The 26,901-nt window shown below is 38.7% G+C and overlaps 1 protein-coding gene across 1 annotated transcript in view; it reads right to left on the bottom strand.

Annotated features, from left to right (window-relative positions):
* PTH2R (parathyroid hormone 2 receptor) overlaps window positions 1–26,901 on the bottom strand; it is a 1,294,618-nt gene that overhangs the window by 743,816 nt on the left and 523,901 nt on the right. Inside the window, exon 6 of the mRNA XM_044075404.1 lies at window positions 6,823–6,976. Coding sequence (XP_043931339.1) covers window positions 6,823–6,976 — 154 coding nt within the window. The remainder of the gene's footprint in view (window positions 1–6,822; window positions 6,977–26,901) is intronic.

Here is a 26,901-nt window from a genome sequence, read left to right as displayed (position 1 = left end):
TCTTTCTGAATATCTGCCAATACTGTCTATAGTTTTCTGTATACCAAAAAAAAAAAAATACAAAGACGTAAGCAGAAACGAGAGCAATGTCTAAAAGGGACATGGCAATAGTTCCAGTATAATCTGCAGGCTTACTTAAATATGCTAGCAATACAGTTACCTCCATCTGAATTAATGAGGAAGGTGATGCTGGGAATATTACAGATGTTGGCAAACCCCTTTAGGCAAACGATAAACACTGAAGCAATACTGATTTCATAAATTTTAACTATGACTTGTCCTAAAATTTAGGTCCATTCCCATCTGGCTATTAAACCCCCTAAACATTTTGGAGAAATTAAAGATGATGACTGAGTAACTGTGATTTTTTTTTTTAATCACAGGACTTAGGTTAGATGTAAGAACTCCAACCTAAGACTTCAAGATGGAGTATATTAGTGAATTAGGATGGCAGGGCATCTACTAGGTTTCCTGAAAACACAGTGAACTATTTTGAGTTGCTGTGTGGTACAATGGTGGTTAAATTCAAATGGCTTTGTTTTCCTTAGGTCTATTACTATAGATCTATATGGTTTTCCAGTTTTACAGCAAGTAAGGAAAAAAATAATGAGAATACTGTCCAGATATACCACACTGGGTAGTACGTATACACTGGCCATGGTGATTCAAGCAAGCTCACTGAAGAATGCCTTTGCTTTGTAGATCATAAAGAGATTTTGATTAGTTCTAAGTAGCCCTTTATTAGTATATTGGGCACATTTTAGTTCACAACTTCATATAAACCTCCCTACTATGAAACGTAGAGACAATACCTAGAAACAATGGATAAAGTCAAAATCTTCTAATCTCCTCCTTAAATACAAATAACTAAGAAACCTTAAAAAAAACTTATTATCTGGCACAAAATAAAATTCTATCAAGAAGCTTAATTTACCCACTCTTCAAATGTAAAAAAAAGTTTGGCACACCATGAACAATATTCTCCATCAGGGGAAACCTTCTAACACCAACCCCTTCCCCAACAAATCACCTTTTGAAACCGCCACTCTACTAAATTATTTCATAGACTCTATCAACAAACTAACTCCCCCCAGACAATAACCAAGCACAACCCACACTCCCTCCACCATCTGCCTGTACACAGCCTTCTCCTTGAAACCTGCTTCCACTGCCTATATAAAATCCCTTTTACAGAAACTTAAACCATGCTCTCCCTCCTTCAACAACCTAACCCCCAATTTCTCAGACTTGCAGGCAGTTCTATAGCATATCTCCACCCTACTTTTTGCCTCTCCAATATATACCAACCTAAGGCAATGCGATCCACATAAACTCAAGACATGCTACAACAAAATCGCCAAATTCGACACCGGGGCATCCTACCATAGTCACCACTGTCTCTCACTTATTGAACTAGGCTGGCTAGAACTCCCTCACCTTCTTCAATGGTATCAACTCGCACTCGCCCACAAACTGGTTAACCATCCTCTAAAGGTCCCATCCCTCCAGTATCTACTCCAACCCTATCTCACCACCAGACCACTATGATCCAGCAACAAAAATCAATTACAGGTTACTAGAGCCAATAACACTGCTGGAGAAGCACTATTCTCCAGTGCTATAGCCAAATTATGGAACACCCCCCCCACAATAACCTCTCTACCATCATGCACCCACTTCAAAGCTTTACTTAAAGCACACCTAAAAACATGCTGGCTATGCCCTTTCCCCTCTAACTTCTCCCACTCCATCTACCCTCTACCTCTCTTCCACCCCACAAACTACCTTTGATTACAGTAAGCTCTGATACTTCCATACCTATCTACTTATTATATGGCAGTAACTTCTTATTGTAACAATTGTTAATATCTGCTATGACTTTGTGGCTAGAACAGATGCTAGTTATCTACTGAATGTACTATGTTCTTCATCTGTAATTATGTTTGTAATATTTTAATTGCTAGGATTCTTCAACTGTATCTATGTCTGTAATATTTTAATTTGTGGAGCTTTTCTCCCCGGGCCTCCACTGAAAATGGACCTGCGTCCAGTCAGACATTCTCAGTTAACAAATGTAAATAAATAAATAAATAAGTAATATCCCATCTCAAACATTATCAACCATGCTATCGAAGAATCCTCAGTCCCTGAAATTTGGAAATCCTTTTATACAACAATTCCATTTCAAAAAGGAGGTAACTCCACCGACCCTTCCAATTTCTGACCTATAGCCATCCTCTCCCTCTCTCAAAAATTCTAGAGAAATGCATTCATAGACAACTTCTTAATTATTTACTTCAGGAAAACCTCCTCACCCCCACTCAACATGGATTTAGACTCCATCACAGCACATCTACAGCCCTTCTATCCTTCACCAGACTATAGCAGAGGCAAGAGAAAACAATAAACTGGTGTCATGTCTATTTCTTGACCTCTCCAAAATATTCAACACTGTCTCCCACCCTAAGCTCTTCACTAAACTACAAAGAACCATGGGGAAAAACAACTATGAATTCCAAACTCCAGTTCGATTAGTGAAACTGCCACACAACAACCTGAAATCTGATCAAAAGACCTGTTTATTAATATACGGAAGATAGATTAAGCACTTTCATCCGGATATAACAAAGACTTCCTCAGAATCAATTAGACAGTAAACTTTCTCGTTTAAATTTCCTAGTGTAAGTCACATCACAATTCTGACCAATGAATCACAAATAATTAAGCACACAAATAAATCAAATCACAAAAGAGTTCAAAACAATCACACACCTTAGTTAGTGTAAGAATGCTTGGATTTTGATAAATTGAAACTTTTCTACTTAACTAACTAAACATAAGATCTCAGTTTTAGAATACTAGATATACATAACTGGGCATTCAAGCCAGGGAACACATGTGCATTAAGCCTAACCTGCCAAGATAGCCCCCTTAACTATAAATAATTAGCCCAAGGACCACCTCTAGGGTTTTTGTGAATCATCTCAACTCCTTAGAATAAAAATTTGTATTCAGGGAAATTAGTTATATGCTTAAATAATGTGTTATTCTGGCTTTTATGCTTAATTTCATACGTGAGTTCATAAATGCAATCTCTAAATTGCCTCTGAGTTTTTCCCATATAAAAACATGGACAATGTTGGCATTGTGCAATATAAACTAAACCCACAGAATTAAACGTTCAGTGAAAAGTGGTATTAACCTGTTTCCTGTTAACCACCAAAGTGTCCATAGCTAAGATGTACTTACACTGGGGACAGGACCCACGTTTAAAAGTCCCTGTTTTTTAGAACTAGTTACTAAAGGTAAATGTCTGTCATATTCCAAATAATTTTTTATATTTATTGCTGTAAGTCTTGATAAGTGGGGATCTCCAACTGTGTATCAGGGTTGTGACACATTTAGAGTGGAAGCCCAGAGAGAAATGTTCCACAAACATTCTGCACTTGCAGAAGGTAACCAACATATAATTATAAGACAATTTATGCCTGTTTGACAATAAAAATAAATAAATGTATAAATAAATGTATTGAGATGGCATTGTACATATATGAGAGACAAAAAGATTTCTATAAATAATGAGAATAACAATCCCATGATCATAGGAAATACAAGGCAACTGGACTTAATGACCATTATACCTTGCCAGTACCCACCCTTAGTCCCTATCTTATTTTTCAAGGAGGTTTCAAGACAGTTAGGTCAAGGGGAATTTGTGAACACCCATCCAAATATCTAGCACCTTTTCCACTGTTTAGTATGAACAGGAAATCTGTTCCAGAGGAGGGTAGGCGCTGATTTATGACCCTATCTCTCTACAGTGTTTGGTTTATTTGCTGGTTTAGCTTTAGATCGCTTGTCCTCATATTTGAAGAACTGTTAGATTTAAGGAGATATAACGGGTCTTGGACTACTGGATTCCTAATGGCACAGAAGACAAGGGGCAGATTATCCCTAATGGGTCTATAGTACAATGAATACAGAGACAGCACTTTCAGTCTTCCCTGGCAGCTCATTCGTTTGTGATCTTTTTAATTCCAGTGGTGTGTAGTAAGAAACATCCCAACAGGGGGGGGGGGGGCACTATATTCTGGGGTAGACCTAATCAATGCAGAATACAGAGGGGTAAAGATTTCTTTGGCTCTGGAGAATATTCTTTTTGCGATCAGCTGTACTAAGCAGAAAGACTTCCTAACTGCTGGTGCATCATGATGATCAAAGGAGTGGGAATTATAAGTAGAAGTCTTTTTGATAGTTAAGATGAAAGCACTCAGTATTCATTAAGTTACCTTTGGAGAAGTGGTGCAGTTCTTGTTAGTTTTCACAGGAAGTGTAATGGCCGCCATTTTGTAAAGCAAAGAAGTACTTCATTATCTGTGAGCATCAGGCCACTGCACTACCACAGTATACAAAGTGTTATGAGATTTGCATTTGAGGGAAGACAAGTTGGCTGACCTCTCATTTTAGTATAGCAGTGTAGAGAATGTTAAGAGTATTTAGTAGACTTGGTTAGCATACCGATATTCTTCTGAATAAATTTCACCTTTTATGAATTTTAGTACCATAAGAGACTACCAAGAACTGTGAGACGTGAGCCTGTGAATTAACAGATGACTCCTAAATGAATTACAGGGTAAAAGAAGAATAAAAATTGAACAGTTTAGAATACAATAAAAAAATAACAGTCTGGGCTCCAGTCAATGCTAGAGGTAGTTTTAGGAGTTCAACTCAGACATGGATATACAAGGCTGCAGGCTGCACAGCTTTCCACTGAGTATAGAGCTATCTAGGGTTGTTAGGAGAAAAATTGATGCTGAATGTACCTGTCTACTGAGTACTTGCTTGCACAGTGTTACTGGGAGCACCACTCAGGGCAGTATACCCACTCTAAAAAAATTAAAAGGACCAGAAATGTAGCAACGGTGGGATGAAGGGGGCAGTTACCTCAGGCACAAAATATTATGGGGTTGATCGGGAACAGTCGTTCTTGCATTCTTTCTGTACCAGCATTTCTGAATGCTGGTAAAGAAAGGTCCATCAGGACTTTCTGTGAGTTAAGCTGTAACAAGCCAATGTCTGCTTGATACAGTTTAAAAAATAAATAAATAAATAAATGTCAGGGGGTGGTGTTTGTAGTAAGCAGATGTTGCAGTCAGTTTACTACAGTAAAAAACTTTGATATATTTATTTATTTATTTATTATTTTTTGCTATTGAATGGAAGAGCTGGGGGGATTATTTATTTATTTATTTTGCTATTGAATGGAAGACTGGGAGGGTATGGATCTGACAGCATTAAGCCAACTGCTATAAATACAAAATGCGTTTTTTTCTTCTTCACCTGAAGAGCTGAGAGGGGTGGAGCACTACATCAGGGACCTGCACAAGGCCTAGACGAGCCAGCTAGGGCTCTGCAAAGAACCAATTAAGAAAAAACAGCCTTTGGCTTCAGCCAATAATACTAGCTTCCTACAAACAGCAGAGATGTATCCCTTGATACAGAATAATCACTACTAGCTCCTACACTGTTTACATACTTAACCAAGACTTGCTGTATCCGATAAAAATACATGTATAAACGCACCCATTCTATGAGTTTCAGAAACCTTCTGTAACTACAGGTTATAAGTGAAAGGTATAATCAAAAACAATTTAAGTCTGTTTAACAAATATTTCATCTAAAGGCTAATGCCACTGAATTTGTGCACAGAGGGGCTAAAGCAAGGCAATTGTACCAAAATACGTTTATATTCAGACAGAAAAGCTTGTGAAGACAATTGAAGGCCATCTTATCCAAAGTGTGATTGTTGTGAAAGATGTGGCAAAAAAGGTTTTAAGGGGAAAAAATAGGAAAAGATGACTGGTGATGAAGTGGACCACTGACATGAAACCAAATTTCATAGTAACACAAAACATAACCAGTTTTCATATACAGGAAAGGGCATCTAAGGAAACAGCATGATGGTATACATAGCAAAGAGATTAGCAGTCAAGAAATATCTTTCATTTGTCAGCAGTAACACTGAATATGGAGTACTCTGCACCATTTCAAACACCATATCATCAGAGGGATATGATACTGTTAAAGGGGGTACAGGAGAGAGTATCAGGGATCATTCTGGAACTAGAAGATTCATGCTATGAGAAGAGAATGAAGGGTTTGAATAAGTACACTCTGGGCATACTGAATGGAACATCTGTGTTAAAGTAAGAAAGCGTATAACCATGAGTAAAACTGACTGGACATTAATAAGGAATCAAAGCATCACTTTATGCATGTAAAATACTGTCAACATTCAGCTAGTTTGTGAATAGATTTCAAAATGCACAGAACAAAGGACAGAGCAGAAAACTGAGAGAGAATTAGAAAAGCAAATAGTAATGAAAGGGAAGTGTAAGGGTATCTCAGAACTATCTGTAAACCATAACAGATACTGACAGATGAAATGTTCAGCATGTGTTTATGTGTACAGATGAACATGAAGACAGTGTCCCCTGAATTTACACACCATGTGGTACAAACAATCAGGGCCTCAAAAAAGGAAGTGACGGATAATAAGGTGTGTCAGACAAAAAATTTTAACATGCATGTACAGAGCTAGTCAGTGACAACAAAGGAACTGCAATAAACACCACAAGTAAATTGTTAGCTAAGTTGTTTATATATTGTCTACTGTATCTTTATACTTGTGTGATGTATGGCAACCATAGTGAATAAAAATACATCATGTTTCAAATCATTTACACACTGCTGAGATAACATCATGCATAGAGTGTCTTCATAAGCAACATGTCAAAATGAATAGAAAGGGAGAAAGCTTACCCCATCCTATAAAGGTGAACCCCCATAAATATTTGCTCTCTGAAAAAAATGCCACAAAGATGAGGCTGTGGAGATACAGTCCTTCAACTAGGATCCAGTAGTAATTAGTCACCAAGAAGTATATGAACATCACAACAGCAATTTTGCAACCAACCTGCAAAACAATAAATGTTGAGTTATGCAGTACATTGTGTAGTTTTGAAAAGTCATACTACAATGTTTTATATATTCCAAATGAAATCTTAACACTATAAAATATATGCTCAACTTTTTGCTTTAAAAACCAAGCTACAGGTGTCACTACGTGACCTGTTGTGACTTTCACTGAGCTGACTAATGGACATTTCTAAAGAATAAGTATAGCCATCCACCATGTGAGATGGAAGAAAATAACACTTATTTAAAGGAATCTGACCTTTCACTCACTACAATTTAAGTCCCACTTTGACACAATGAATCTCTGGACAAGTCCATAAATCAATGAGTTGGGATTGAGGTAAAATGACCCACATAAACTGTTAAAGTAGACATAGTTTGAAAGCTGCATGCTTATAGGTTTGAGGGGGAATTAAATCACAAAGAAAGAATGCAGAGAACAGTATCTGTAGAAACTACTGGCAGTCCAGACATGCCATGTCAAATGTGGTACACAATTTAATTTTAATGCAAAACTTTGTCCATTCCAAAACCACCAACTATCAAGCTTCAAAAGCATAAACGAAATTAAAAGGGTAAAGGTGAGACAGCAAAGAAAAGAGTGTTAAGTGATGTATCTTTGTCACAGTACTTGCTACCCAATTAAAGGCTTCTAGCCTAACGCTGCATCCTTAATTTGATATTTAGGATATATACTTCCTGAGGCAGACCATGGCACATCAGTCAAGAAGATGGTAGAGAATTCTAAAAGGTCTGTACTACACCCCTGAAATCATGTGTTGACAAACAATGGTAAACAATTATAATATCAAATAAGGAAAGTAGCCCATTGTGTATGGACAAAATGACTCTTACCAGACAGTCATTATCCTGGTTGAGCTTTTTATTCACTGTGTAAATCCTATACATTTGAAGAAACCAAACAGGAAAAGTTTTAATAAGCCTTGTATTTTTGTCTGTATTTAAATTTTGCTGGAGTATACAGAATAAGGTATTTCACTGATGCCCACAAGTAACATTTTTGGCACACACTATGAAATTTATTGTTTAATTGTAGAAAGTATTTTTTTAAACTGATTTTTATTTTAATAAATTGCATGACTATTCTCTTTCCACTGGCACATATCAGCACAGCATGTGCTGATAAATGGCATGGTTGTGCCTGTCCTTGATGTGATCCTCTCTCTACACTCTTTCTGGGCCACACGTTATTAATCAATTTGTATGTATGACACTGGAATTAAAACTATGTTGGTCTGGAGGGTTAGTGGTACGTGGGGAATGGACTGATTAGCTGCTGGAGGGCCAAAAGGACTCTGACCCCAGTGGTGATGAAACAAGGCTTCCTCCTCCCCATTTTTCCTCTTCACAGAGAAGGGTATGAGACAGCATCAGCTAATGTTCTTTGCCCCTCACCTTTACAAGGCCCCCACCTCCTTTTCACTTTTATTTACAGACAGGAGTATGAGACAGCATCACCTTGGCTCAGTGGTCCAGTTGTCATCATGGTCAACCTTGATTTCTTCCAGTCAGCTCACTAGCAACCTGGGTTCATTACTGAGCTCATGTTACTGGTGTCACAATCAATGATGCTACTTGTGCACTAGCAAACTACCTGGCTGCCTCTTCTCAACAGGTAATACTATATTATCCACCAAAGATGAATTCTTTCTGGGTTTACCCTGTCTTACTTGAGCTGCATTTCTTATTTTACAGTCATTTAAGTGTTATTTTATCCCTCTGTACTTATGTTGTCAGACCCTACCTGGGGCACTCTGTTCAGTGTTGGTGTCGATAAAGGGATAAAGATTAAGTTAGTTGAGAAGGTCCAAAGAAATGGTACCAGAGAAATAAAGGGAAGAGAGATTTGGTAGTCAGTATCAGGAGGAATTATGGTTGCTACCTCTACTTTCATTTCAGGGTTGGTGACAGATGAAACATAACATGGATGCCTGAGACATTTAGGTGATGCCTTAACAATCAACAGGAAACAGAGAGGAGGATGGTTTGGGCATGTCAGATTAACAGTACAAAATTCATATTTATGTACCTTAACCATTAACATCTCTTGTGCTCTTTTCCAAACCTCAGTCTAGTTTTTTATATTTAAAAAAATCTCGATATAATTTCCTCTTCTCCTTCACATCCCTAGCACTGCATTCTTTCACATTCATCACATTGTGCTTCATTTCAGATGTTAGTGTTTTTAAGCACTGTTATTGATATATCACACACAATGTCCACAGAAGGACAAATACACGTGTATATTAGCTTACTTTCACTCTTATCCTCATCACTGAATATTTCTCCTTCTCATTTATCAAATTCCACCATCATTTCCTGTAATATTCTCTCATAATACCTACATATACATATTTCCCAGTTTTTCACATTTTATCTATTTTAATTATCAGATTATACATTCAAAAATGCCTTTCATGGCATTAGTCAAATCCTTGCATCTCTATATCTGTCACTTATACAAATTCTTCTACAATTCTTAACCCTTTTCCTTCAGTATATTCTCCATTAGGTTATGTGTTTTTCTCAAGTGCAGTGCATAGTTAAAGAAGTAAAAATAAGCCAGAACCACCATCTCTAGTGCCCCTATATAGAATACCCATTCTTACAGAATTTAGTCTGGTCCTCCTCAAGTCAGGAAAAGAAAGTAGTTGCATAAAGTGTAACACACATATCTAATATTTAGAATATCTATCTCCACATACCTGTATCTATTTATATTTAGCCATCTATCTGTACTTATATATATATATATATATATATATATATATATATATATATATATATATATATATATGGGGAAAGCAAAGTGGATAAGCCCTGAGTGTACCTCTCTAATCAGTGAGGTTGTTCTAGTTCAAGAAGACGTGTAGGTATATTCTGCTAGTTCTTCAAGGCAAATGTATATTAGTTTCCCAAAATAAAGTACTTAGAGACCAAGATAAAGTTAATGAAGTCAGATCTTTTATTGAGGGATGGATTTGCTTTTAGGCTCATTTTTCTTGGACTCTACCTCTTCAGATGACCAAGCCAGACAAATTCTCTTATGACCCTTCTAGCACAGCTTGGTATATTTTATATATATATATATATATATATATAGAGAGAGAGAGAGAGAGAGAGCAAGCCCGTTTAAGGAAGCTCACATAGATGTAGGCAGGCAGTAAAACTTAAAAGAAGGATGGCTGCAAGTAGGTTCATGTCAGACCCAGTGCCCAGCTACTAGTAAGATTTTTGACCTTTTGATATGAAAAAAAAGTAATGGAATAATTCAAAGAGTTACTAGACTGCAGAATGAAGGCAATTCAAAGCTTGTTCATGGAAATGAAAATGCTAATTTTCCTCCAGAAGAGAAAATACAGGGATGTATCCCTGCCTGTGTGGAAGTATAAGGATTACGTCTGGGTTATCCTGCCTGTGCAGGAGTGTAAAAACTGTTCTACATTTGTTCTCTCTGCAAATACCAGTTTCAGTAGCATAAGTCCCAGCCTTTTAGCATATGACTTATGGATAAAGCCAAAAATAATGGGGAGAGGCCCAAAACTAGGACAGATTTAAATATTGCTCTTATAAACTTAAAAAGGTGATAACCTAACAGGTTTTGTATTAGCATGTATTTTCTAAAGGATTTGAAGTCTAAAACTCAATTGTCTGTTATTTAGGGACTTCAATCCTCAACGATTTGCCAGAAAAACAAACATTTTATGAGAAACACACCAAAAATATAAAGCAAAAATCTTGACATTAAAGAGGTAATTAAATGTACTTCCAGTACAATATTGTACTAAAAAAAAACACTACAAACACTTATTTCTGTGCAGGTCTGAATTTGTAAAATGTGGAAGTATTTTATTTGAGATAAAGGCTAGCTGAACAATTCAGACTAAATTGCCTGGGTAACTGATTAATTGCTGGGGACAGTTAGTGTAAAAGGAGTTTGCATTTGTTTTTAGAGTGATCTACAACTAAATCTGAATATTAGAGAAGGCTAGATTTGACTTACATTATGTTTCCAAACAAAGCATGGATGGTGTTCCTGAACAGTATTTTTGTATTGTGAAAGAAGCAGATGGCTTTTATAATTCATTTGTTTACAAGCTGCTGTTAAAATATCACAATCTAGCTTCAACCTTTATTATTCACTGCATGCTTACCCACTACAAAACTTCCAACACTTGACAAAACAGGTTTATTCACAGAGAGGCTTTTATTATAAAGCACTTTGAAATTACTCCATACTTTAATTGCTTCCTTGAGCTAATTGCATTCCATCCTCCAAATCTTTTCCATAACAACCTTTCTTCCTATTACCAAACATTCAAAAACCAAAACATACAATTTTATCATATTTATTTTTAAGTTTATTATACTTAAAATTTTCTTTTAAAAACTTTACCACCTCAGACATCCATTCTATCATCTACATATGCCATAATTAAAGTTTGTTTTTGAACTTATCTTTTAATGCCCCTTTACTACTGCTTTTATTTTTGCTAATCCATTCACAGATAAAAATGCAGAGATTTTTCAAATATATTGCATAACCTCATTTCAGTTCTCTTTAAACTTGTATTACTGGCTCTATATATTTGTTTACTACTGGACCATCAGAGGATTTACTTTATACAGCCATACACCATACCATAAATTTTCCGTTTAGACCATATATTTCTAACACTTTGTATATTAATGTTGTTTTATTTAACTTCTGTTCTATTTGTAGCACACACATATTCAAGGCCTAGATCAAGCCAATTCACAAGTATTTCCAAGCTATATAAAACCTAATGTTGCCTCAGTCTGGATTTTGTCAAAGCAGATTTAATTTATCTAGCATTTGCAACTCTCTTTTTTATTTTAATAGAAAGTTGGTCAACTTTTGTGAGGTATATTTCTCACTACTGTACACCACATTTTTCTCTAGTAAAATATTTTTCAAACTAGTCTGTAACATAGAGGGATAAAGTCCTGACTATGATCAAGCCAACCTGAGTCTGTCTAGTGTCTCAGTCACCTGGGTGAACTAGTCTGGATTAAGAGGAATGATAAGGAGCTGTCTGCTTGCCTCTTTGAGAGGGAAGGAATCAGGGCATGCAGGGGCTACTGCCAGTTCACGAGCCCTTGTGGTGATACTGAGACCATGAAGAAGAAATTGTTTCTGTGGTAGGTAAGCAGGACAAAGGGAAGTACCACCACAGAGGATGGGACATTTCAGTCATGGTATAATCACATGCATCCTTTAATGTCAGCCATGCACTTAAGTTGAAGGTAGAGCTTTAAAGAAAACACATCGGGCTACAGTATGGCAACTTCAGCTTCTCAGCTCCTCATACATGATCATGGGTGCATTCATTACCCAGTAGCCAAAAGATCTATCTGGAAGGATGACGCCCGCCTGTTGAAGGGACAGATCCAGAGTATCCCCCCACCATTTGGAGTGGTTATAGGGAGAGAATGAGCAATGGGGAAGGAAGATATCTGAATTCAGTGGTAACTGTCAAAATTTAAAATAAAAGAATAAAACAGTCTTCAGTTTTAGCCAGTTTTCATGCAGCAGTTGTTAGTTATATTTCTGTTTTAAATCTTCCACATTCATTTGTTTTCAATGTAGACAATTTATAAAACCTAGAAAGAAGGAATCAATATTTTCCCTATAATATTCACTGATATATATATATATATATATATATATATATAGAGAGAGAGAGAGAGAGAGAGAGAGAGAGAGAGACGCACACATACATACACACCCTTATGTGACATCTTAAACATATTTTTAAAATTTGAAAATCCTTTTGGTCTTCTTTTTGGCACTGTCATTGACTATTTATATATTCCTCATTCTTTTGAGTTTATTCATAGATTATGATAAAGCAAAATATAATTACTCCACTGAAGTCTGCTGACCCGAAGAGTCAATGATATGTTTTTTTTCCCCCCAATGACTGGAATGAGACCTTTTTTGGAATCTTGTTCATGCAATAAAAATAAGTAGTTCATGATGAGGTTTAAAGTTTTTTTAACTGAAGAATTTTCTTTGTTAACATGTTTTTGCACTACAAAATGATACTCTACAGACACTGTCTATTTAAGCACTTTCTTATATTTGAATGTCTGTAAGTCTGCTGAGGGAAATAAACAAAAATAGCATAGAGGTAGAAATTAAATTCTAAACTGTATCTTTGAGATTGTTTCAAAATATTGAACCAAAAGGGAAAAACTATGATGAATAAGTACTCATTCAGAAGGTATAAAATGAAAGAATTGCGTTTTTCTGCTAGGTAATTCTGGAAATATATTTGTCAGCAACTATATAAATAAATAAGGATTATAAATCTAAAAAGCATGGCTTACAAAAAAATGGGCATAAGCCTTTAGCAAATGTTCATTTAATTGCATATCATTACAGATGAACAAGCATAAGGGTACACACAAATATTTTATAAGCTCATTTGGATTAAGTAACAGAATATTAGTAGTTTATAAAGGAAAATTAATATTCCAGCAAGATTTGTGATATGTGCTGCTAGGCAAATATACCCCCCCACCACCACCACCACCACCAGTACAGCATTTCAAGAACAGAGTGGAGAGCATCTCTGCTTCTGTATTGAAGGACCTGTGATTCATAAGCAGAATTGTGTCTCTGTCAGTCCAGCAGACATATAGTGCAGAGTCAAACAGATAGTCTAATAAGCAGTAGCTCAGTGCATGGATCATTTCAATGACATGAAGGAAGGGAGGGTGCCATTGCTGGGTACATGGATCATTTCAATAGTATGCAGGGAGGGAGGGTGCCATTGATGTGTACATGGATCATTTCAATGCTATGCAGGGAGGGAGGGTGCCACTGTTGGGTACATGGATCATTTCAATGGTATGCAGGGAGGGAGGGTGCCATTATTCTGTAATGTGCAAAGTACAGCAGACGTTGTACCTTGTAAAGATGCGGATTCACTTTAGAAGCTGGAATTCCCAAAAACCCAAACTTCATATGGTTGAGACCATAAGTTCGATTTTCGGAAACTTGAACTCCTAAAATAAAATGTAAAAAAAAAAAAAAAAAAAGTCAAACATCACTTTTTCAGGGGGGCTTTGTCCCCCTGCACCCCCCCACACCCCCCTACTTAAATATACCAACTCCGAAATCGTGCTACAGTGGGGATAAGGGAAATCTCCCATTTTGCGCTGTATGCAGAAGCGCAAAATGGGAGATTTCCCATTTCCTGTCAACATTGCAAAAAAATTGAAAATATTACTTACACACAGAGCATACAGGGGTCCTTGCCTCTGTGTGTAAGTAATGTTTTAAGGTAAGTAAAGTGTTATTTTTTAACACTTTACACATTCGAGTTACTGAAAGCTCGACCATATGCAATTCGAGCTTTCAGTAATTCGCGCATGTAAAGTGTTCCCAAAGACACATATGGTTGGCACTAGATGGAACAAGGCAAAGGAGGCTAAACATGCACAGTATGACTGACTACATGCCATGCAAATTAAGTGTATGATGACAGCAACATGAGAAGCAGCCCACTGTAATCATTAGTGCAGGGCATTGTCCATCCCCCATGAATAGAGCAAAGCTGGCACAAGGAAGAGATTGCTAAGATAGGTGGGAGAAGGAAGTTACTTATCACACACAAATATATCCACACACATACATTGCCTTTTGGTAAGTATTTATCTAAACATATCACACAACCTGAGAGATCTCAGAGATTAATAACAAAAAGATCAATGGCATCAAAAATCTTAGTTATAAGGAGAGATTTACAGCTCTTTCTCTGTGCTCAGTCTCTTACAGACTCCTCCATGGAGATCTATGTCTAACCTTTTGTACCATAAACGATCCAACCCTATCTGATTTCCTACACCTTTGCAGAAATAATGGGACATCAAATAATCAGTTAAAGGAACTAAACCTTCATCATCAGATAAATAAGTCACATTGGTGTGATACATTCTTAACCCAGTGTATCCGTCATCTCTGAAACAGACTTCCACTATATGTCAAGCAGAGTAGTGGCCTGCCTCCTTCAAGGTAAACCTAGATAATTGGATTGGCAGCCTCAAACTGTTTTCCAGTCTATCTTGTCTTGCCCTCCTTGAGGCTAAAGGGAAATTTTATATAGGGTAGGCTTGTAATCATTTGCAGACTAATTGACTAGGACTTACCTATGAACCAATTAATATGTCTGTGTGTGGGAAAGAGAAAAAGATGTAAAACACAGTGAGTGTGTCGGTGTCAGGAGGAGCGATGCAACACAGCAACTTAGAGACAGCTATATGCAACACACTGCACTGTGTGTGTGCATGTACATGTATGTGTATGTGTATGAATGGGAAGGACAGAGATATACAATGCAGCCACTAATAAAGAGCTGTATGCTACACAATACCCATAATTAGGGATGTACTAGGATGAAGCAGTGGGAAACACTATTCAGAAGTTTTCTACCCAGAGATTGTCACATTACCTGTTCCTGTTTTCCAGTCCTCATTTAAGTCCCATATGGGCTTTGTGCTCTGCAGGTAGCACCACTGTTTTGTCATGTTAATTGCCAGGGTTATGTTGCAATAACCAAAGTCTGTGTTTCCTTGGTGATGCACTTTAATATCAGTTTATGTATCACATTTACTAACTTGCTGCACTTTGAAGCATATGTGTGTGTGTTTGTGGGTGTGGTGTGGTGTGTGTGAGTGTGTGTACACATGCATGAGTGCAATGAGCAACACAGCCACTAGGACAGAACTGTAAGCACAGTGCATCTTTGAGAATGTACTAGTATATAAGAGTGAGAAGCACTATTTAGAACTTTTCTGAGCTGCGTTTGCTTTATTGTCTACTGCTTTTTAATTTCTCCAAGTCTTTTGGGTTTCTAATACCATGACGGGAGTGGACTCCATTCCTAAGTCAAAGTATGATTAAAGTTCATGAAATTAATATTGTTTCAATCTTTGATGTCAGCCAGAAGTCCTCTTTGCAGCACCCTCAGTGTGCCCAGAAATTGCTCCTTCTGCAATTCATACACAGTTACATGCATCAGTAACATATCTAAATAGGATTGTAGATTATTTTTTATAAGACCCGTTGCTCCTACTAGTACTGGAACTGTCTGGGTATCTTTCTTCCACATTGCTCTCATTTCTGCCTGAAAATCCTGGTATTTTATGACTTTGTGTCTCTCTCTGTATGCAAGACACTGTAGTCACAGGTTGTCGCAATTTCAATGATCAATGCTACTTTTGTCTTCTTTTCATGGACCACTATATCTGGTTTTCTCGCATCTATCTTCTGAACTGTTGGTAATGGGTGATCCTATGTGGTATAGACTTCATCATTTTCTATGAAGCTTTGTAGCTCATGTTTCCAGTGTTTTTCAGCTACTTCAATATTATAATGTTTGCACAATCCCCAGTGCAACAGTCTTGCCACATTATTATGCCTTTCAGTATAGAGTCTTTCTGCCATTAGTATGTGACAGCCAGCAACATAGTGTGCAAGTAATTCCAATTCTTTTTTATGAAACCTACATTTACCTTTTTCTCCCACATGTTAAATGGACTTTATAAACCACCGTGTATGTAGTCCTCTGTCTTGGGCTGCCAATATTAACCTTTCATCTTTTTGGTTTGAATTTGCCTCTCCTTAACCATTCCTGCATTCGATCCTGATCAACATGAGGTTATTCCAGGAGTTTTCTATACTTGCAGCTATAATTATGCATTTTCAACATTTCTTGCCTTCATATCTGATCCTTCACCTAATATTCTTTCTTTTTTTTTGGCACATTCAGTTGTTGCCTGATGTTTATCTACTTTTGGTTTGATTTCTGTTCCTGCTTAATGCCAATATGCTCCTGCTATACTAAGCAGGGAAGTCATCTTATATTTATTCTTCTCATGTTTCAAAACTTTCACTATGTTTGGGTCTCGTGAGGTCAGCAGATATGTATGCAGTCCCACAATTGCAGATCTATACATGTAATAAATTTCAAGGAGGCCAATACCTCTTTCGGAACGTTGGATATATAATCTTGGTATGCACTGATTTTTATAAATCATTTGATGAGATGAAGCATCCTTCTTGTTTTCCTGTCTAATCTATCCAACACCTTTTGGGGCCAGTTAGTCACTCCAAAACTGTAAGTTAGGACAGGAAGAGCAAACTGGTTTATAGCTTGAACTTTGTTCCTAGATGTCAGTGCTGTTTTCAGGATTAATTTATGTATTCTAAAATATTCCTTACTGAGTTTTATTTGCATTTGTTCATGTTTTATTGTTGATCCTTCATCAATTCCCAATTATTTATACACTCCTTCTTGTTCAAGTTCTTTTCTATCACATTCTTGTCCCAACTTGATGTTTTCTTGATGCTGCAGCTTTAAAGGTTGCTTTTGCACATTTATCAAGACCAAATGACATTCTTATATCATCTGAAAAAGTTCTGACTACTTGGAGTTGTGCTTTCAGTTCCTCATCTGATGAGCTATACAGCTTTAAATCATCTACAAAGAGAAGGTGAGAAATCTTTACACTTTGTTGCTTTCTGGGAGCCAAATTATAGCCTAACCTGTTAAGCAGACAGTTTAATGGGTTAAGGGCAAGACAAAAGAGCAGCAGTGACAGTCACCCTGGACTATCCCCTCTGAATTTTTATTCCTGGGATAATAATTTGTTCTTTATCGTGGCTTAACTAAATAGTGGTTTGCCACTGTTTCATGGTCACAGTGATGTAGTTTATCAGTGTAGGGTGGGCCAGCAGAGTAATCCAGGCTGCAGAGAGCTGAATAAGCGACTTTTCTTGATACTAAGTATATTTTTTGTTGCTTTCCACATCTGAATACCTAGCAACTGTATTTCGCCTGCCTTTCTGTTACATTGAATCTGTTTTTACTGCATTTAACTTAATATTGCACTTGGAATCCTTGTTTGTTACTATTTGACTGTATTTGTAGCAAATTCTTCTGTGTAAGCTGTAGTAGCTGATTCATAGCATTTATAAGTGTTTGCTGTACCTGTTTCTGCCTGTTTTGTGAAAAAAAAAAAAGAAAAAAATATCTCCCTTTTTTCCTGCTTTACTAGTTTAGTCCAGTTTCAGAGTTGCTGATTCCTGGGCTTTGGTTGTAGTTCCTGTGTACTGTTTCCTTGCCTTATTTGGGGAAGGGAAGCTACCTTGCTTACCAGTGGAGTGGAAGCATTGAGCTGCCTTTTGTCCAGTTTTGTGAGGTTTCAGCCAGTAACTAGTAGTTTATTGGTCGTTTTGGGCCAGTTTCTAGCTTTTCCAGCCCCTGGTATAAAACTTTCAGCTTGTACCTACTCAGCACAGACTCCACGTGGGCCAGCAGAGTAATCCAGGCTGCAGAGAGCTGAATAAGCGACTTTTCTTGATACTAAGTATATTTTTGTTGCTTTCCACATCTGAATACCTAGCAACTGTATTTTGCCTGCCTTTCTGTTACATTGAAGCTGTTTTACTGCATTTAACTTAATATTGCACTTGGAATCCTTGTTTGTTACTATTTGACTGTATTTGTAGCAAATTCTTCTGTGTAAGCTGTAGTAGCTGATTCATAGCATTTATAAGTGTTTGCTGTACCTGTTTCTGCCTGTTTTGAAAAAAGAAAAAAAAAAAAAAAATATCTCTTGTTTTTCCTGCTTTACTAGTTTAGTCCAGTTTCAGAGTTGCTGATTCCTGGGCTTTGGTTGAAGTTCCTGTGTACTGTTTCCTTGCCTTATTTGGGGAAGGAAGCTACCTTGCTTACCAGTGGGAGTGGGAAGCATTGAGCTGCCATTTGTCCAGTTTTGTGAGGTTTCAGCCAGTAACTAGTAGTTTATTGGTCGTTTTGGGCCAGTTTCTAGCTTTTCCAGCCCCTGGTATAAAACTTTCAGCTTGTACCTACTCAGCACAGACTCCACGTGGGCCAGCAGAGTAATCCAGGCTGCAGAGAGCTGAATAAGCGACTTTTCTTGATACTAAGTATAGTTTTTGTTGCTTTCCACATCTGAATACCTAGCAACTGTATTTCTCCTAGCTTTTCTGTTACATTGAATCTGTTTTACTGCATTTAACTTAATATTGCACTTGGAATCCTTGTTTGTTACTATTTGACTGTATTTGTAGCAAATTCTTCTGTGTAAGCTGTAGTAGCTGATTCATAGCATTTATAAGTGTTTGCTGTACCTGTTTCTGCCTGTTTTAGAAAAAAAAAGAAAAAAGAAAAAATATCTCTTGTTTTTCCTGCTTTACTAGTTTAGTCCAGTTTCAGAGTTGCTGATTCCTGGGCTTTGGTTGTAGTTCCTGTGTACTGTTTCCTTGCCTTATTTGGGGGGAAGCTACCTTGCTTACCAGTGGGAGTGGGAAGCATTGAGCTGCCTTTGTCCAGTTTTGTGAGGTTTCAGCCAGTAACTAGTAGTTTATTGGTCGTTTTGGGCCAGTTTCTAGCTTTTTCCAGCCCCTTGGTATAAAACTTTCAGCTTGTACCTACTCAGCACAGACTCCACGTGGGCCAGCAGAGTAATCCAGGCTGCAGAGAGCTGAATAAGCGACTTTTCTTGATACTAAGTATATTTTTGTTGCTTTCCACATCTGAATACCTAGCGACTGTATTTCGCCTGCCTTTCTGTTACATTGAAGCTGTTTTTACTGCATTTAACTTAATATTGCACTTGGAATCCTTGTTTGTTACTATTTGACTGTATTTGTAGCAAATTCTTCTGTGTAAGCTGTAGTAGCTGATTCATAGCATTTATAAGTGTTTGCTGCACCTGTTTCTGCCTGTTTTGTGAAAAAAAAAAAAAAGCGAAAAAAAAAATATCTCTTGTTTTTCCTGCTTTACTAGTTTAGTCCAGTTTCAGAGTTGCTGATTCCTGGGCTTTGGTTGTAGTTCCTGTGTACTGTTTCCTTGCCTTATTTGGGGGGAAGCTACCTTGCTTACCAGTGGGAGTGGGAAGCATTGAGCTGCCTTTTGTCCAGTTTTGTGAGGTTTCAGCCAGTAACTAGTAGTTTATTGGTCGTTTTGGGCCAGTTTCTAGCTTTTTCCAGACCCTGGTATAAAACTTTCAGCTTGTACCTACTCAGCACAGACTCCACGTGGGCCAGCAGAGTAATCCAGGCTGCAGAGAGCTGAATAAGTGACTTTTCTTGATACTAAGTATATTTTTGTTGCTTTCCACATCTGAATACCTAGCAACTGTATTTCACCTGCCTTTCTGTTACATTGAAGCTGTTTTTACTGCATTTAACTTAATATTGCACTTGGAATCCTTGTTTGTTACTATTTGACTGTATTTGTAGCAAATTCTTCTGTGTAAGCTGTAGTAGCTGATTCATAGCATTTATAATTGTTTGCTGTACCTGTTTCTGCCTGTTTTGTGAAAAAAAAAAAAAAGAAAAAATATCTCTTGTTTTTCCTGCTTTACTAGTTTAGTCCAGTTTCAGAGTTGCTGATTCCTGGGCTTTGGTTGTAGTTCCTGTGTACTGTTTCCTTGCCTTATTTAGGGGAAGGGAAGCTACCTTGCTTACCAGTGGGAGTGGGAAGCATTGAGCTGCCTTTGTCCAGTTTTGTGAGGTTTCAGCCAGTAACTAGTAGTTTATTGGTCGTTTTGGGCCAGTTTCTAGCTTTTCCAGACCCTGGTATAAAACTTTCAGCTTGTACCTACTCAGCACAGACTCCACGTGGGCCAGCAGAGTAATCCAGGCTGCAGAGAGCTGAATAAGCGACTTTTCTTGATACTAAGTATACTTTTTGTTGCTTTCGACATCTGCATGCCTAGCAACTTTATTTCGCCTGCCTTGCTGTTACATTGAAGCTGGTTTTACTGCATTTAACTTAATATTGCACTTGGAATCCTTGTTTGTTACTATTTGACTGTATTTGTAGCAAATTCTTCTGTGTAAGCTGTAGTAGCTGATTCATAGCATTTATAAGTGTTTGCTGTACCTGTTTCTGCCTGTTTTGTGAAAAAAAAGGAAAAAAAGAAAAAATATCTCTTGTTTTTCCTGCTTTACTAGTTTAGTCCAGTTTCAGAGTTGCTGATTCCTGGGCTTTGGTTGTAGTTCCTGTGTACTGTTTCCTTGCCTTATTTGGGAAGGGAAGCTACCTTGCTTACCAGTGGGAGTGGGAAGCATTGAGCTGCCTTTTGTCCAGTTTTGTGAGGTTTCAGCCAGTAACTAGTAGTTTATTGGTCGTTTTGGGCCAGTTTCTAGCTTTCCAGCCCCTGGTATAAAACTTTCAGCTTGTACCTACTCAGCACAGACTCCACGTGGGCCAGCAGAGTAATCCAGGCTGCAGAGAGCTGAATAAGCGACTTTTCTTGATACTAAGTATATTTTTGTTGCTTTCCACATCTGAATACCTAGCAACTGTATTTTGTCTGCCTTTCTGTTACATTGAAGCTGTTTTTATTGCATTTAACTTAATATTGCACTTGGAATCCTTGTTTGTTACTATTTGACTGTATTTGTAGCAAATTCTTCTGTGTAAGCTGTAGTAGCTGATTCATAGCATTTATAAGTGTTTGCTGTACCTGTTTCTGCCTGTTTTGTGAAAAAAAAAAAAAGAAAAAATATCTCTTGTTTTTCCTGCTTTACTAGTTTAGTCCAGTTTCAGAGTTGCTGATTCCTGGGCTTTGGTTGTAGTTCCTGTGTACTGTTTCCTTGCCTTATTTGGGAAGGGAAGCTACCTTGCTTACCAGTGGGAGTGGGAAGCATTGAGCTGCCTTTGTCCAGTTTTGTGAGGTTTCAGCCAGTAACTAGTAGTTTATTGGTCATTTTGGGCCAGTTTCTAGCTTTTCCAGCCCCTGGTATAAAAGCACTAAGCGCGTTAAGCCCTTTATGCGGCGATTAGGAGCTGCCACTGTTGCACACTAGGGCAGTGCGGTTAAGCAGGTTTAAACTATTCGGGCTACCTAAAGTCCACTCTTCAAATTTTCCCTTAAAACTACCTTCCTCGAACTATACTACTGATCAAATCAGCGTATCCTATAACTAAAAGATCATCTCTACTTGACTCCAAGTAGACTATTCTCTATCTATTAAACCTAGCACTTGCTCCTACAGTACTTATTACCTTGATACGGCACTCTTGTCATAGATAGTACCCCAAAAGGCAACCCCATTTCTCGGTCAACCCGTCCCGAATCTTTTTTAAAGTTTTTCATCTACCCTTCTAGCATGTCGAGGGATCAGTTGCTTGTGTCCTCTCCTGCTCAGCTGGTGAACCTGGGAATATTGAGGCAATGTTTCAATTGCCTCATGTACCAACCCTTTCCTCCTCCCACAAAACACAAATACATGCGAGAGATGCAACTATACGGCCAAACTGGAGGCTGAGCTCTCTCAACATAGGACTGGCAAGACCAGTCAGGAGGAGAAGGTTACCACACACACTATAGACCCAGTCTCACATAGTACCATTACAACCTCAAATCATACACATAAACACACAAAGATATACTCGGAGGCTCTGATCAAAAATCTACCAAACCAGTAGAGGCCACCAAAGCAGACACCCATACAACCACCACCTCAGAACACAACACCCAACACATAGACCTCACAGTCAGAGTGTCAAACAGTCACAGCCCTTAAGGCCAAACACAATGCCAGACACACTAGTCATTGGTGACTCCATAGTCAGACACACTGATGTCCCGCTCACCAGACTGAGTAAGGAGAAGGTCACAGTAAGCTGCCTGTCGGGCGCTAGAATCCGCCACATAACGCAAGCACTCAGGTCTCTCAACAGCAGGTACAAATATGACTCAGTCATTGTCCACGCTGGTGTAAATGACCTGAGGTGTACCTCCTTGGACTACATGAAAAGAGACATTGAGGAGCTCTCTGATTATGTAGCCCAGGCAGGTATGACCCTGACCTTGAGCAGTATCCTACCTTCACCAAGAATGATGCCACAATACAGAGATAAGATGATCAGCTTTAACAATTGGCTTAAACACTGGTGTCATTCAAAGGGGATCCAGTATCTGTCTGCCTGGGATGACATGCTGGACAAGCCACGCTGCTTCGCAAGGGGCGGCTTGCACCTGTCACCCTGGGATTACGGATATTGGCAAAGGCTCTTGCCACCCCATAGTGCCTTTTTAGGCAAGGCTCAAATTCTAAACCTACCACCCTAGAACACAAAAAGGAAAAAACTAAGGGTAATGCTGCTCAATGCCAGAAGTCTAAATCTCAAAATGCACGACTCGAGGCCCTTCTCAGTATGGAGAACATCGATGTCTGTGCTGTGACAGAAATCTGGTTCAAGGCTCCTGAGAGCACCCCAGCGCTATCAGGTTTTACCTCATATCATGCGTTCCGCCCCAAAATCCGGACAATACCAAGAAAGGAGGGGGGGGTATCCATATTCATCAAGGACACCCACACCTCAAGACTGGTGGCAACGCACGATGCATCGGAGACCATCCAGGTGCAATTAACCATAGGCAAGACTGCTCTGCAAATTGTAGCATGTTACAGGCCACCCTCACAAACTCAGGAAACTCACATGGCCTTCCTGAAAACACTAGAGGATAAATGTATCACCAAACACCATCATACTAGGTGACTTCAATTACCCTAATATAGACTGGGAACACTACTCAAGCCCAAACACCCTAGCCCAAAAGTTCCTGGAATTCATAAACTCAAATGCCATGGAACAACTAGTCACCATCCCCACAAGAGGAGATAACATACTTGATCTCATCATCACGAACATGGGAGCACAATGTTCAACACCGAAGTATACCCCTCACTGGTGAGATCAGATCACAAACTAATCTCGCTGGAGGTCCTCATCCCACCCCACCTGAAATAAAAAGAGCACAGTAAAGAACTTCTCAAAAGCTGACTTCACACTTCTAAAGACTAGTGTGGTCTCCTTTCAGGCCCCCGAGCCGGAAAACAATACTCAAGCCGCTGAATCACTTACAAACGCCTTCTACCAGCACCTGCAGGACTGCATGGATAAGGCAATCCCAAGCAAAACAAAGACTCTTTGTACCAAAGGCAAGCGTCAGTCTGGTGGACCCCAGCCATAAACAAACTCTACAACAAAAGGAGGAAGCTACTACAAGATAGAGCAAAATCCTTAAAAGGTAAGACACCCTTGATCACTATAAGTAAAAACTAAGAGCTCTCATAAAATCATCCAAAGCAAATTTCGAGAGAAAAATAGCTAAAGACTCAAAAGACAATCATAAGGCCTTCTTTAGCTATGTTAGAAACCTAGGAGGAAACTCCCAGATATGCTCAGAACTAGTTCAAAATGATGTGAAGATTACTGATCCTACAGACATTGCCAACATACTGGCTGACAGGTTCAGTGCAAACTTCTCCCCTCCCAAAAGGAGAGATATCTATACCAAATGAGTGCAGCCCCCAAACATCTCCAGCGCCCAAGTGAGAACTGCTCTCTCCAAAGCAAAAACACAGCATCCATGGGACCCGATGGTGTCCCCGGCTGTGTGCTCCACAAACTCAATGAGGAATTAAACCCACAGCTAGGACAGCTGTTTAATCAAAGTCTTACCTCTGGATAGTGGCGCACTGCAACTGTGGTCCCACTTCACAAAGGCGGTGCCTCCACAGACCCTGGAAATTACCGCCCATTAGCTTGACAAGCCTTATCTGCAAAGCCATGGAGAGGATCATAATGGACCTCATAAATAAAGACATAGGAATTTGCAGACTTTGGATCCAACCCAGTTTGGCTTTGTCAAAGGCAGATCATGCCTTTTAAACTTGGTTGACTTTTGAAACAGTCACCAAAGCCATTGATGAGGGAAAGGCAGTCCATACAGCCTACCTCGATCTGGCTAAGGCCTTGATACAATACCCCACTCGGGTATCATTGAAAAACTCATCAGCTTAAATGTTAACCCATACATCACAAGATGGGTTGCAAACTGGCTGAGTGACAGAACCCACAGGGTCAGAGTTGCTGGCGCCATGACAGACTCAAAGCCTGTCACAAGTGGTGTCCCACAGGGCTCAGTCCTGGGCCCACTCTTGTTTGGCATCTACTTTTCCTTAGTACAAGCAAACACAGGAGGGTTATGGCTGACAAAGTTTGCAGATGACTGCAAACTGGGCGCCATAGTAGAAAACACATCTGACTCAGATATCCTTCAGAAGGGTCTCACAGAAACGGATAACTGGTGCCAGAGCCACGGCCTAAAGTTAAATGCCAAAAAATGCATAGTCATACCCTTCGGAAAAGCAAGGTTACCCCTAGCTACCAAATAGGTGGCAATCCACTGAGCACAGAAGAAGTTATCAGGGACCTGGGGACCCAGGTTGATAGTAGTCTGTCATTCGACACCCATGTAGCTAAAGTAGTTAGGAAGTCCTTCTACATTGCCCACCTTATCATGAAGGGATTCTCATCTAGATCAAGGGAGGTCATAGTCTCCCTTTACTCATCACTCATCAGACCAATGATTGAGTACAATGCCCCATTCGAATGTATCTGACCCGACACTTGCAGCAGCTGGAGAGGCCACAAAAGTTCCTCACCAAAAGGACAAAGGGTCTCAAAAATTTGTCCTATGCTGCCCGACTGAAAGAACTCCAGCTCTATTCAGTCGCTTACCGCTCGCTCAGAGGTGACCTTTGCCTAACATACAAGGCCATGTCAAACCCAGATTTGATGAATATGCTTCACCTCAAAAAATCTAGATCCATCAGAGCCACAAGGGGGAGACTTAAACCTCAACACGGCTATTAATAGGACATGCTGGAGGGATAGATTCATCACCCAAAGACTCCCTATGCTGTGGAACAAAATCCCGGTACATGTGAGGCAGAGCACCTCGCTGGCCTTGTTCAAGAGAAATCTTGACCAATGGATGGGAGATCGCAGATATACCCCAGGAATTACCTCAGTGTCACTGCTCGACAGAGGCACAGCAAAATAATGGGTATAGTTCCCCATACTAAAGGGGTGGCGTAAGCCACAAAACAATGGGCTAGGCTTATAAATGCCCTCGGGCAGATAGCCTAGTATGAACCTATGAACCTATGAACCTATATATTTTAAGCATTCTTTTATCCATGAATGTGGGATACTGTCAAATGCTTTTTTGTAGTTTATCCATGCCATACTTATAGTCTTCCATTTTTTACAGTTCTCATCTATGACTTTAACAACAAATGATCCTCTGTTCCATATGACTTTCTTTTATTACCTTTTTGTTCTTTCGCCATGATTGAGTTTTCTTCTAAATGACTGTAAACTATGCAACCATCACTTCCAGTGTATAGTTTATACATTGTGAGAAGGTAAGTTATTGGTCTATGGTTTTTAGGATGGCTTGCAGGTTCAATCTTAAGTAGGAGTATTGTTTTTCATGTTGTTATCCATGCTAGTGTCTGTCTGGGGCGAGCATATAAATAGTTCTTACTCATGGCTAAATCTTCGTGTAACAATGTTAATACTTTCAACCAGAAGTTAGGTACTGCATCTGGTCCTGGGGTTTTCCAATTAGAGGCTTTTTTTAACTTTGTATCAGTCTCTCTGGCCATTACTTCATCCCATTGCAGATCCTCTACATTTGAACTTCTTATTTTTTCTATTACTTCTTCCATCCATTTAACATCTTTGTTATGTTCCTCAGGGTCTACATAAATATTTCTCCAAAATGTATCTATTGTCTTCCTTTTTGGTAGTGTTTCAATTCCTTTTGCCTTGTTTCCCAATTCTTTATTAAACTTTTTTGAGTCATCAATAAATTGCTTGTTTTGTACTTTTCCATTATATGTATATGTGTACCTTCTAAGTTTTTCTGCCTGTACTGATATATTTAGTTTTATTTGCGATAGTAGAAGATAACCCCTGATCTGTTCTGATACTGCACATTGCTTTTATCACATCTCTCTTTCTGAGTATTTTT

This window comes from Protopterus annectens, chromosome 6.part1 (assembly GCF_019279795.1).
Source record: "Protopterus annectens isolate FY-2018-M chromosome 6.part1, PAN1.0, whole genome shotgun sequence".
In the NCBI taxonomy this organism is placed as follows: Eukaryota; Metazoa; Chordata; order Ceratodontiformes; family Protopteridae; genus Protopterus; species Protopterus annectens.
This window is presented reverse-complemented; position numbering and strand designations above follow the sequence as displayed.